Genomic DNA, 13486 nt, shown 5'->3' with positions numbered 1-13486 from the left:
CCAAACCTGTCAGCGAAGCAGCTTTGCTTTCTATCACTTTAAAAACACATATAGGGGAGATTGCATATCCATTTACATAGTCTTAAATTCAAGATAGCAGGTCATAATTTCCTGTGTGGAAGCTTTATTCCACTGTATTAACATATGCACCAGTTGTGGAATTGTATTGAGAAACTCCAAACGGCGCATATCACTACAACCACACACCTTCTGTGAAAACATCTGCCATACTATCAAAAAAAGCTCCAAAATCAAACCAGGGGTGATGTAATTACATGGTATGTCAGACAGTTGGGATTCAAGGATTTCTGGACTGCTGTTAAACTGCTGCTACTACAACTTCACGCTTCCTGCAAAGATGCACCGGCTTAATAGCGGCAAAAAAAAACAAAACAGCAGTAGAAGTGACTGGAGATATTAAGTGAATAAAAGAAGAATTTCTTTAAGGAATTATTATCTCTATTTAAGAATTTACAGCAATATTGGAAGTGTTACGTGTATATATTTTTTTTAAAAACTCATAATGTTTTGCACGTGACCTTCAACAAAAATGGGAAATTCGCCCTTTAATTTGTTGTCACAAAGAAACCTAAATTGTAGGAAGACATTTAATTTTAAAGCTGGGCCCCCATTTGTACAAACAGTATTTTGCTGACTAAATCACTAGTAGGTAAAACATTTTTGGAATTGTTCCAGAAGATCAAAAACGGCTTCAATAGCTACGACGTAATTCTTTGAGGCACCTGATCAGAAGTGAGACACTGACAGCACTTGTTTTTGCCTCTGACAGGCTCAGATTGTTATTTGAGGTATGTGACAACATTAGATTACAGAATCCTACAGAGGAGCTTTCGTTTAACCAGAGCCAGCTGTTATATGGCTCTATTCAAAGCCCCCAGACTCCACTGACAGAATGTGTTTTTGCCGACTCATTAGTCATTTAGAATTCAAAATATATAAAAAAACAAAACAAAAAGCAACTGAGCACACACACACTGCTGCACAGTTATCAGCTCAGTCACCTATATACTATGTACTGCTCTGCCCACTTTAAATAACATTGCTGTTAGCAGGAGCAGGACTTAAAACAATTACAATCAGTCTTAAGACAAAGTTACTCTACATTCCTCCTCGAGTGCTGATAAAGATGACAAATGTGGCTCGGCAGCACTCAGCTTGCTCTGCTTCATTACAGTCTCATTTCCATGACTTATTCATGGCAGCACAGAGAGAGAGGGGGGGGGGGAGCGCTGAGAGCAAACGCAGCATCGGCACTCTGCTCCTCTGTTCTGCCGCGTTCCTCGGTACAGCCGGCTAAACGCCAGCTAAACGGCAGGGCTCCAGAATAAGGTGCGCGTCTGTGGTGACACAAAAAGCTCTCAAGCTCACAAGGTCAGAGGAAGATACAAGGGGAAGTGGGGGGGAAAAGTGCAGTGGCAGGGATGGGAAAGGCTTTACATCTTGTGTAGGAGCAGACCTGCTGGGATGAAAGGTTGCCCTTACATTGTGGTGAAGACAGAAAGTGTATATTGTGCATGAATGGCTGAAATTAGCGCCGCGGAAACACATTTCCTCTTTTGCCATTTTGCTTCACAAGAGTTTCTTGCAATTGCAAGGTTATTAAATGAATGGCAATCACTAACTGACATAGATGGCAACGTGATAACGCTAGCCAATCAAAGGCAAACATCATCAGATCCCTGTATTACTCACCATCATAGTCATCCATCTCCACCACATCTTCCTCCCCCTTATCAACATCATCATCAGTGACGACGCCAACGGCCAACAAGGCCAATCAGAGATGGGGACAGAATTGGTCCACAAGATCAGATCAGATCTCCGGAATCCCTCCCCTTTTTCTTCATCCACCCCTGACCCTTGTCATTTAGTTTAGGCCCCCAGAAGATTGGTTCAGGTGCCTGCTTGTAACAAGCCACTCTATAGTTACCTAGTCACCTACTGGACATGGGGGAACTACAAGTGGAAGTGCACACTAAACTGAACCATGGCACAAGTGCAAGGATATGTGTTGAATAAACAAATGTTCCAGAATGTCCTGGATCTTGGACTATGAGAGCATAGATAAAAAAAAATAATAGACTAATATACAATATGTGAATTTGTTCAGTGATGAGACTTTGCTCCAGCAGAGCGAAACATTTCACCCACTTTCTCTTTCAGGACAAGACAGTACTCCTAGTCCAACTCACAGTCACTTTCAAAGAAAGAAAGAGCTTCAAGCATACTTCCGGTGTCACACGGTGATCAGACAGATTCTGCGACCTGTAGAAGTGCGACAACCACTTCTCCTTACGTCTCCGTACATCACGCTCACGAAGAAAAATGGGTTATTTATTGAGTTGACATCTGCGAGTTATTGCCACGGTATTGACTGTTACCATAGTGCTCATTATTAGTCCTATTCACGGTAATATAGTCACTACTACTGTGGTTGCACATGTGAGCACACACTCAGTCAGTCTCACCTCTTTGTGTCATCGTCCACTCGCGTCCTGTGTGTGCGGACCCAGTGCTCCAGCTGCTGCATGGAATTGGTCCTGGACAGGCCCTTCTCTGGTTCCTGGACTGGAACAGGGGACTTTACCAGGTTACCGTCCAGCTCTGCCGGGCTGCAGTTCCCAGTCTGCTCCCCCACAGATCCCGAGCCGTTGATCTGTGTGGGCTTTTGGACGCTGAGGTTGACCTGGCCCTGTCGAGATGCAGACACTGCTGCTGCGATGGCGGCAGCCTGAGCCGGCTGCAGCTTGATGCTGCTGATTTTAGTCAGAGACCTCTCTGAACTCGGGTCTCTCTGGAAGCCATATTTATCCCCACCACGAACGGTAGCATACTTCTCTACGTCTCTCAGAGTACTGTATCTATCCCCTTCTCGTAGCGTACTATATTTCTTCACTTCCTTCAGAGTGCCGTATTTGTCCACAACTTGGATGGTACCATATTTATTCTCCATCTCCCTCATTGTGCCGTATCTCTCTGTCTCCCTTAGCGACAGCTGTCTCCTCACCTCCTTCTGAGGAACATATTTCTGTCCATCTTTCTGGAGCGAGTGCCTTTCTCCTACTTTCTGCAGTGCATATTTTTCTCCATCCTTCGTGAGCAGGTACTTCTCTCCCTCCTTAGACGGAGCATACTTCTCCTCTGCTGCCGTCACTGTGTACTTTTCGTCCACTTTCTGAACAGCGTACTTCTCCAGATCCCTGTGAACTGCGCACACCTCCCCATCTTTATGCAGCAAGGATTTCTCCCCATCTTTTCGCAACAGGTACTTTTCTCCATCCTTGTGGAGGAGATACCTCTCTCCATCCTTCTGAAGCATGTAGCTCACGCCGTCTTTCTTCAGTGAGTACCTTTCCCCATCTCTCTGTAAGGTGTAGTACTCACGCTCCTTCTGGCCATTGTGTTTCTCTTGGTCTTTTTGCCGCTTGTCGTCAACTCGAGATAGGGAGTGTTGACGCACAGGCTCGCGGTTGCGCTCGTTGTTCTGGATCTCGGGCCGGGTTAGGACTCTGTGGTTCAGTAAGTTGTTCATCTCCTGAGGCCTTCGCTGGTCTACTTTCAACTTGTCCAGTCTGAGATGCAAGAAAGAGAGGAACGTTACTAAGAATAAAGGAAAGATTGTTCTCAGAGATTTCAAAGATAACTTAAGTGTCAGCAGTGTCTCCAGTGTCCGTCACTCTTCCTTCTGGCCTTCCACTTCTTAGATGTTTCTGATCCCTACCAGAGCCCCTGACTGTTCAGGACTGGAGGGAGCTTGGGCCAGTTGGGTATTGGGTTGATGACAGTGAAGAATTATGGCATTTAGTTTTACAGTTAAAGCTAACTTCATAGTCACACTTCAAACTTGGCACTTGTGAATATTTGGGTTCATTGAGTGTTGGTGTCACACTCACTGAAACCATGGGATCAAGCACACCCTGTATAGAACGTACAGTATATGTAGTAGGTGATTTGAGAGGGGATGCCATCCGCCTTGTTAGCGAAACAAAGTCAGACGATCAAGTGACCACCGACTGAAAATATTCAATCAATACTACGATTGATGCATCAGATCAAAAGCTTGCTCATGCGCATTGTAGATTCTCACCAGGTCACTCAGCATCTCTAGTTTTACTCTGTTCTCAAATAGTTTTTAATACTTTTGAGTGAAAAGAATGAGCACAGCTGTGACAGGGATCGTCATAAAGAGAAGACAGGTCTCACACACCTCAGTGGTGGCAGTTCCTAAATGAAGATAAACATCTAGGGGTTGACAAGAGTTCTTTTTCAAAATCTCTTTCAGTACCTTGGTGCCACCCCTATCCATAACCATTTGGTGGCTGTGTGTCTCGAATTTCATTTCAGAACCGTCATATCTGTGTGCTGAGCACCGACCTTCTGACTGGTTCACTGTGGACAAGGGCAGCATCCGTCATGACTTTCATCCAGGTCTCCATCTCTTTGGCTGTGTCAGTGCAAAAATAATATGTCCGCATGTTGGGGTGAGTGGCCTGGGAAGGTGAGGAGAGAGGGGGGAGGACGGACAGAGAGGAGAGAGGAGATAATACAGACGTGTGAGAAACAGCGTTGGATAGTGACCTTGAGATAACAGCAGGAAGTCTTTACATCATTCCTGCTGGCACAGTGTGTGTACAGTGCTATTGTGTGTGTGTGTGTGTGTGTGTGTGTGTTTCAGTGCAAGTGTGAAAAGACATAAGTGTGAAAGCCTTCCACGGTGTGTCTTGGCAGAGGTAGCGCTGCATGAATGAACACTGTGTGGACACAGAGCGTGTTAGCAATATGAAACAGAAAGTTCCCCTACTAGCATCTTGACCGTTCATCAAATAACATGCTGTATCTCCATGAAGTTAAGCCAAAACTACAACCTGAGGTTTTAGGATGAGTCATCTCTTGGAGCAGGGGGATCTGCATACTACCCAAAAGTCTTCTTATCACAGAGACCAAAACCAAAAGCTGTCTTCACTGACTGCACCTGATAACTCACGCTACAGTGCCTTCAGCAGGTAACCACTAACTGTTTCACTGTGTGCAAATTAAGCAAATTCTAAGTGAGTTTAAAGGCACCAGCCTTCTCCATCAGAACTATGGATGGTCGCCTATCTTTGGAAATCCCCTCCCCCACACACATTTGCAACATCTGATTAAGGGGGCTGTGCTTCCTTAACTTTCTGAAACCAGAAGTCACAGCCACTGTACACCGTGACTGCTCAGTTGTGTGGAGATGAGAAATGAACCAGGGTTTGAACCACGAGAGCAACATGAAGGACTTCCAGGACAGACTTCCCAAAATATCGAACTCTTCCTTTCAAACAATCTGAGCAGTACAGATTCCTAGAAAGCGTTAATAGGTGGACGCAGATCCCTATTGGCTCGCTGTGTGTTTGTGGGAATAGCACCAGCTCTCTAAAGCAGCCAGCCAGTCAGGGTAACAGACTGAAACAGGCACTCAGCTCAAGTGTTTTGCGGGTGCAGCAAGGGGGGGGGGGCTTTTGTGTCAACATTCATATTGAATTGGTCGATTACCACGGCAACAATAGAAGCTGTGGAGCTTCAAAGCATTTGGGTCAGCCCTAATGATGGTGATTATCATATCTAATCAATCAGAACTAATTGGGAACCTACTGAAGAAGCATTATGGAAGTGACCTTTTAGCCGGACACTTGGGTTTTACCTTGAAGGCATATTTCCTGCTGATGTGATCATCCACTGACAACATGGAGATGTGAAAGCTGGGCAGCAGGATACTTCCCAGGATGCTATCCTCTTTCTCATCTGCACCGAAGAAGACAGAAGAAGAGTCACAAGTCAACATATTAGAGTGGGATATTTGTATTTATTGCCACACTAAACCTTTCCACACCTACAGTCAAGTAAGTGGAGAGCTTCAGTGGACAGTGGATTAATCGGGGGTGAAGTTAAACACACAATACTTAGCATTCATCTGTGGTTTGCTTTAGGTTTGGTTGTGATTAAGGGGATGGACTTCCCAAGGTCGAACAGAACGAGGAACTGCTTGATGCACACATGGGGCTGGTATTTTTACATTTGTAATAAATAGCATTGTGCAAATTGAGGTAGACCTGCCCATCCCATCCCAGCCCCCCCCTTCCTCCCATCCCCAGTGGAAATGATGCCCTCGTTCATGGTCTCCAAACTTGTGTTGTCATGACTTCGACTTTGGGAACATGGAGGTCCGACTTAATCTGGTTGACAGTATGATGGATGACTAAGAGACGATGATGGGACAAAACCTGCCGAGGCTTATCAGACCACGGCAGACGGAGACAGAGAGAGACTGAGATGATTGGACGTCTGCTCTCCATGAGAACTGCCATCTTACTTCCTTCCCAGCTTGGAACACACACACACACACACACACACACACACACACACACACACAGGCTGCAGCACATAGAAACACTGCTTTCTGTTCTCTCATTGAGGTTTGTTAAGATGTGAAACGCAGCCACAGACACATTATAGTCGACTGTAACCTGTAACTGACTAAATCGATGCTGTATTTAAAAAAAGCTGCGCCACAACAGTCCGAATCACGATGATGGTAATGACTGGGTCACTCCTGCCCGTGCTCCGTCTAGCACGGTGCTGCTTTGATGGGATCTTACAGTCTACACACTAAAGGCAGCGCGGCGCAGGAAGAAAAACATGTGGCGAACGAGCTGCAGCAAAAACCTACACAGCCTCCAGCCAGCGCTGCTGTTTGCTTTAGCCGAGGCTGCACTGTGTGCCCTGCAGCTCCTCCGGCCCCATCCCTGCTGCTGAATTATTGATACACAGAACACACATACACACACACACACACACACAGAGAGAGCTGGCACACAGAGAAATGCTGTAGGTATTCACTGCAGCGTGAGTGGGTGTTTTCTTTTAAGAAAGCTTTTTTTTTTCAGAACGACTGACATTTCGAGATTCTTTAGCAAGTTCAATGAGGTTTGAGGAGTCACGAAAACTTCTGCTTGTTCAGATACGTTCCAGACAAACACTGCGTCTACACACACACACACACACACACACACATGTTATTATTATACATTATGCTGTTATATAATAATAATAATAATTGTAATATTAATAATAATAATCATTATTAATATCATTCCAATAACTCAAGTAATAATAAAATATTATATATATAAGGGTAATGGAGTCTGGAGTGTTTTTTTTAAGTGGTTACACCATGTAGGATATAATAGATTGCTATATTGCCCTGGTTTTCATTAGCACTGACTCCACACAGATAAATGATTGACAGACACCTAAGGTCTTCAATTATACATCAGTTAAAATATGAGCATTTGCTGTGCTTTTACTATCATGGTTTCATGTAGTACAGGTGCCAGATCTGCTCTCCTTAAAATTCAGGAGCATCATGTCACGCTTGTTTGTTTCTGCACTACCAGATAAAGTACGCGACGGCCCAGAGGGGCCTTCAGTTTATAGGTAAATGTGCAAAAGGTCACAGGGCATACATGTACAGAAAACTAGAAATGTTACAAATTCACCGTAACCGTAACCCTCTCATCCTGTAGGCACAAAAAGGAAAGACCATGTAACAATTTGTCTTTAAATAACATAGTAACATTGATTTTAAATTACTTACTTTTTATTGTTACTTCAATTTTCAAGTAATTTTATTTCTAGTTGAGTAAAATAGTAAAATAGTAACAGCACTAACAGAACTTTTATTCAAGGAAAGTATGTTGGTTCAACCCACTGAGGATGAATCCATCTTATCAAGTTGCACTGCCCAGATAACGTGCTTCATGAGTTCACATGACAGTTGGAATCATCAGCATATGGCCTGAATGAATCTAGAGAGATTTGCAGCAGCAGGGATGCTTATCGTCACTGCTCATATAAAATGGATTAAGTACAACTCCAAACTCTGCAAACACCTCTCAACCTGAGTGGCAGACAGTACTGAGAATAAAGTGACGGAGCAAATGTGAGAAAAATGGAAAAAGAAGAGGTTATTATCGGAAAGCAGAGCATGTCATTGTGTTTCCCGAGGACGCCTCCCCTCTCTCGTCTCTGGCTGGCTAAGCCAATAAACATCCAATTTTCCCTTGGGTTTGTCATGAAAGCGGCTCCTGATTGCGCTCTGGGAACGGCTAATTTGTCAATTTATGGAGATGGAAAAATCTCTCTCAAGGGTTTAGGAGACACGAATGAGGAACAGATGAGCTTTTGTGAACGTAAAAGTTCTAAATTAGTGGTGCAGCAGCGTGGGCGGCGCTGCGGGTGAAAGCAAGGACGACTACTTTTAACTAGCGACAACACTTGACCTCTTGACCCTTGATTTTAAATGCTACGCTGCTCTTGATCAAGCGATGAAAACAGCATTTTCTCTGTGTCTCCTAAATGTTATCTGCTGGTTACACCTCCTCACTGAAGCTATATGAGCACAGACTAATGTACTGTGCTGCATAACTATCAGCACCACATACAACGTTCCATTCACCTCCACAGTATTGAGACACTATATGAATGTAAATAAACGTTTACAAATCAATACCAGTGCTTTTGCATTTGTCTTTTTTCTGTGTGTGTGTGTGTGTGTGTGTGTGTGTGTGTGCTCACCACGGTAGTAGAAGAGGCACATATCAGACAGAACAAACCATCTCTTCTTCCACAGCTTCATGCCTGTGCTGTCCTGTAGGGGTCAAAAGGTCACAGACCATCAGTCAGTCAGTCAGAGTGTAGTTATCACAGAGAACAACACACACAGACATAGATTTTCTTCTCTTTTGATCTCCCCTCACTTCCCTCCTCTTGACACCCTCACTGTCTCTCCCTCTGGCTGCTTCTATTAACCAGCTTCTATCTCCTCCTCTGAGACAAATTGCTCTGTTTTATCTCTTCATAACGTAGTGACAAATTTGCCTCTGTGGCGCTCGGGGCGAAGGCCTGTGCTTTGTTCTCCACGCTACTACTCTGGTTCTTTTTTTTTTTTTTTTTCTTCCCCCACCCTCTCCGCCGCTGTAATGACTGCAGCGACAGGAAAAACGTTTTTTCGAGACCAATCGCTCACTTGGGTCTTAAGCACTGTTTGCGATGTGTCGCGCTCGGCCACAGATCCCGAGGTTAGGAGCGTTGAGTAAACACTGATGACATTTCTTGTGCGAGGAGCACTTTGCCTGACAGGTCTGTGGGGAGGAGAGGGGAGAGTGAATCGATTCTTGTCTCGATGTGAATACAGTGAGCGGTGGCAAAGGGCCGAGGCTGAGATGGAGGTTATTGACAATGGCTCTAACTGGGTCTCCGAAAGCTGAGCTGAATAGTGCTCGATGAAACTGTCCTCAGGGAGCAGCGCAGTGGTCAGAGGCCCACAGACCAATTGAAAAATTGACCCCCAGCAGATCTCCGTGGGGTGGAGCAAACTGCAGCAAGCGGGTGGAAAGGCAATGGAAGAAGAAGCTGAGCCTCAAGCTAAGTTTGCTAATGTCCACTCGTGGTCCACAGCAGGAACAAGATCCTCCTTTTTCCTCAGGTTGCACACGCCCTGCAGCTGCAGCAGGATCCAGTGTTTGACTAGGAAACTTTACTCTGCCTCTGACTGCCATTTTGTTTGACTTCATTCATTCATTCATTCACATTGACATCACGTTCACGCTAGCTGATCTCTGTCATGGTACACTGTTCTGGTCATTTGAGTTAGGAAAATATTCAAGCATGAAAACACACTGACACAGACAGGTAGACAGTTAGACAATTGCCAATGTTTTGGGGGCATATAACCCATAGGTCCATATAACTGAGAAATGCAGCTGCCTTGAGTAGTCTCTTCCCTGAGTGTTTGATGTTCTGTTGGATTAGGTTTCTATCTAAGCTGTAACTGATGTGCTGTGTTGGCCAGGTCTCCCTCAGATCATGTTCCAGCATCAACAAGTCAATTATATTAGAATATTTTGAACTTTGGACAGAGCCAAGCTAGATTGTATAGAGCAGGGGGGGCCCACACTTTATGACCAGGTCAAAATGATCTACCTACATTAAAAATGCATAAACATATATTTATCTATATATATACTTTATATATACAATATATGTTGGTGTACACTGCATAACTAATGTAACCCTTGGTATTACACATACAAACTGACAGCAGTAATCAACATTGCACACAAGTGATAAGATGAATTGGAACATTCAATACATTTATGGTCACTACCTTCCTCTGATGACCTGCACTGAATGGAGTCAAATATCCCTTCCTATCCTCTTCCCTGTCCCAGAGTATCCCTTCTTTAGTAGATATAAATTGGAAGGCTAACTAGGTCACTTTGCTCACTGGAGTTTTGCAGTAGTAGTGTGCTTGACCGCTCATGTCCCTGCCCGCGACTGGTCACCCCAGCACCCCTGGTATAGATTGTAGCCTAAATCTCTCATCTTAATCTTCAACATAAATTGTATATATACAGTATGTAGAGGTATAATAACATGTATTTCCCAACTTCATTACACCTGACTCACACTGATAACCAAAAATAAAACACAAAATATTCTAAAAGCAGCCAATGATAATAATAATGCTGCTTTCTATGTACTGTAAGTTCATCCTTTCACCATATATATCTCCTGTCTGGCCATATTCCCTCACCTGTCCTGTACCTGCAGCACTCCCACACAAACTCAAAACATATCCCATAATACCCTCCTCCAGTACCTGTTTGTAAAGCCAGTTGCTCTTGACCACCGGGGCATTGGGGTTCCTCTTGATGGAGTTGGACCTTTTTCCAAAGTTGTGAACTTTTTTGGAAGACCTAGAGGGCTGTTGAAACAAAAGAATGGTTAAGAAAGAATAGAGGATGTAGCATATATAGTCTAGTCAGCCCTACAGAGGAAGCATTTACTTTACAGGTACTGAAAAGTCCATTTTTGGAAAAAGAAAGTCACACAAAATAATTCATAGACCTTTGTGAAAACACAAACGCAGCCCAGATTGTGCTTGTGCTTCCATCGTGCGCCTCCTACAGACAGAACACAGCAGGGAGAACTCCAGGTACACAGAGGAAAAAAAGAACCCAACACATCAGCTTTTCCTCCTGAATCCAGCACAACAATCTGACGTGTGTAAGGAAGCACATATAGGCGACTAAAACAGCAGCTATAAAAAGCAACAATAGAGGCAGATGTACTCGGCTCATTACACAAAGCACATTCCAAATCCCCCCGTGCATCATGGCTCACTTACTGAAAAATACAGCACTGCAGCATGAACATCTCTTTCACGTCAGTCAAGAGCAGAAAGATACAATAGCTCTTTGATTAAGTCTGTGAATGACTACTGAACCACTTACCGTGGGCTATCATGTCATGTGTTTACTCATCAGAGTGAAGTTTTTCTCTCCATCATTTCTGAATGTCTACTCCTTTATATGCCAGAAACTAAAGCTTAAAGTATTATGACTTTCTCCTAAGTTTATAATCACCAACACACAACCACGTCTCCTACACATTAAGTTTGTAGACCAAACGGAGCTGATAGAGATGTGTGTGTGTGCAGTAAGCGCTACTTTGTCTTTCAAGTCGGTGGAACTTTTCAATTATAACTGAGAACATGATTTTTACCCAACTTGAACCAATTGCTTGGAGTTGCATTAACAGAACTGTACAAATGTTAGTCACGCTACAGAAGAAATTGTGGGGAAACAAAAGAGGGAAAGGGAAAAAGACAAAAACCTACATCTTTATGACTGTCACTGAGCTGTTAGTGGGTTATTATATTATGTTAGTGTGTGTGAAGTAGTTTTTTTGGTATATGTTTGTTTTATGGCAGAATGTTTCTGCATATTATCACTGTGTGGCATTTTAAGCAACAGAAATTATGCACAACTTAATTTTTCACACTCCAAATATCCTCAAAATGTCGTCATTTTCTTCCTGGTTGTCTCTAACTTTTCCAGATGCAAATGCATGTCCTTCGCTACGCAGCCTGTGTGTTGTTCTTGTTTAAATGCTTCTCAGGCGAGGCACGGAGCGGGACCCGTGCAGCTCGGTCATAAATAATGACTTCTCATGAATACATGAAGATATGCAGTGTTACACTTTCTTTTGGCCGGTGTAAGCAGAAGTAATAATAGTATAACCATCACTTATTCATGAAAGAACAGAACTTCTGATGAAATCCACCCATGCATATTTATTTCTTGTGTGTTTGTGCGGGTTACTAAACATTAATAAATGGACACACTGTTGAATCTAACAGCTCAGTGACCCGTGCAAATGACACCACTGAATTAGTCTGCTTCATACTCCCACATCTGCAGCCTCAAATGAGAGGTAAATGACACAATATGGACGCATTCCAGGATAGCCGCTGCTGGGAGTCAGTGATGACTCAGCATCTAACCATTGCAAACGGCCTGTGGTTGCACAGTATTATGGGAACAAGTCGACTCTTCCAGGGGTGTTAGGAACTGCACTGACGGTTCAGCGTTGGTGTAAATCATTCCAACTAATTCCTGCATTCCTTCAATTATCACCAAAGTATGCTGAACAATTAGTGTCATAAATATGAGAGACAACTTCTGGAACCTGAGCTGTTGTTTGTTTTGCATAATCCAACTCGTAATTGACTCATAGGAACAGTTTGACACTTAATCACTGTCTTGCGGAGAGTTAGATGAGAAGATTATGTCCTGTCTCATGTCTTTACATTAAAAATAAGGCACCCACTAAGTGTGAAGTCGATTGGAAAACCAAAGACAGACGTACGTACATTCATTCCTTCCATTTTAGTTTGATGTTTGGGTGGAGACTGACCCGTGTAGATGAAGTGGAGGTGGTGGTGGTGGTGGTGGTGGTGGCAGTGGTGGCTGGGCTGCCGGGGAAGGTGCTGTAGTCAGAGCCACCCGTGTAGTTTGACGCCTCGCTCATGGTGCTCATGGGACGCTCCTTCTTGTCACTGCTGCTGCTCTGCTCTGATGAAGCCTGAGGAGCCGGCCTGCCACAGGGCGAGAGACATGGAGACAAAAAAAGAGAGGGGGGAGTCAGTCAGACAGTTCACCTAGTTATAGATGAAGTACAATACTATGCAACACTTACAGTTACAACTAGGAGGTGCGACCACGACATCAGTTTTGTTTTCAATGGTGAAAAAACACAGCACAAATCTTTTTGTGTTTTTTCTACTTCCAAAGTTTCAAGGACACACTGGCGTTCCAGTGGAAAGAAATATTTTGAAAAATGACAGCAGGTAGGTGAAGTCGGTGGTCAGCCATCCCACTTCAGCTGAGATCTGTCAATATTATATTTTCAAGGTCAAGGACGACACAGTTCTCTCCTTGTTCAGTTCAGTTCTTCACCTCAAAAGAAAAGACACTATATTCACAAAACTGCCTTACATCCCAAAATGTGTATGTGAGACGGTTTTGGGTTAAAAGCTTTAAAAAAAAGAAGTCTTCATGAGCATGCTAGAGTTGAAGAGAGCATATGGTGA

General features: G+C 43.8%; 1 protein-coding gene across 1 annotated transcript in view; it reads right to left on the bottom strand.

Moving 5' to 3' along the window:
• The window catches only part of LOC139221536 (pleckstrin homology domain-containing family A member 5-like), a 178570-nt gene that overhangs the window by 29202 nt on the left and 135882 nt on the right, over positions 1-13486 (bottom strand). The window contains exons 5-10 of the mRNA XM_070853438.1: positions 12811-12991; positions 10712-10816; positions 8626-8698; positions 5693-5793; positions 4396-4511; positions 2490-3593 (exon numbers count right to left, since the gene is read on the bottom strand). Of these exons, the coding sequence (XP_070709539.1) occupies positions 2490-3593; positions 4396-4511; positions 5693-5793; positions 8626-8698; positions 10712-10816; positions 12811-12991 (1680 nt within the window). The remainder of the gene's footprint in view (positions 1-2489; positions 3594-4395; positions 4512-5692; positions 5794-8625; positions 8699-10711; positions 10817-12810; positions 12992-13486) is intronic.

This window comes from Pempheris klunzingeri, chromosome 22 (assembly GCF_042242105.1).
Source record: "Pempheris klunzingeri isolate RE-2024b chromosome 22, fPemKlu1.hap1, whole genome shotgun sequence".
In the NCBI taxonomy this organism is placed as follows: Eukaryota; Metazoa; Chordata; class Actinopteri; order Acropomatiformes; family Pempheridae; genus Pempheris; species Pempheris klunzingeri.
Note: the sequence above shows the minus strand (reverse complement) of the source record. Positions and strands in the feature narration are given on the sequence as shown.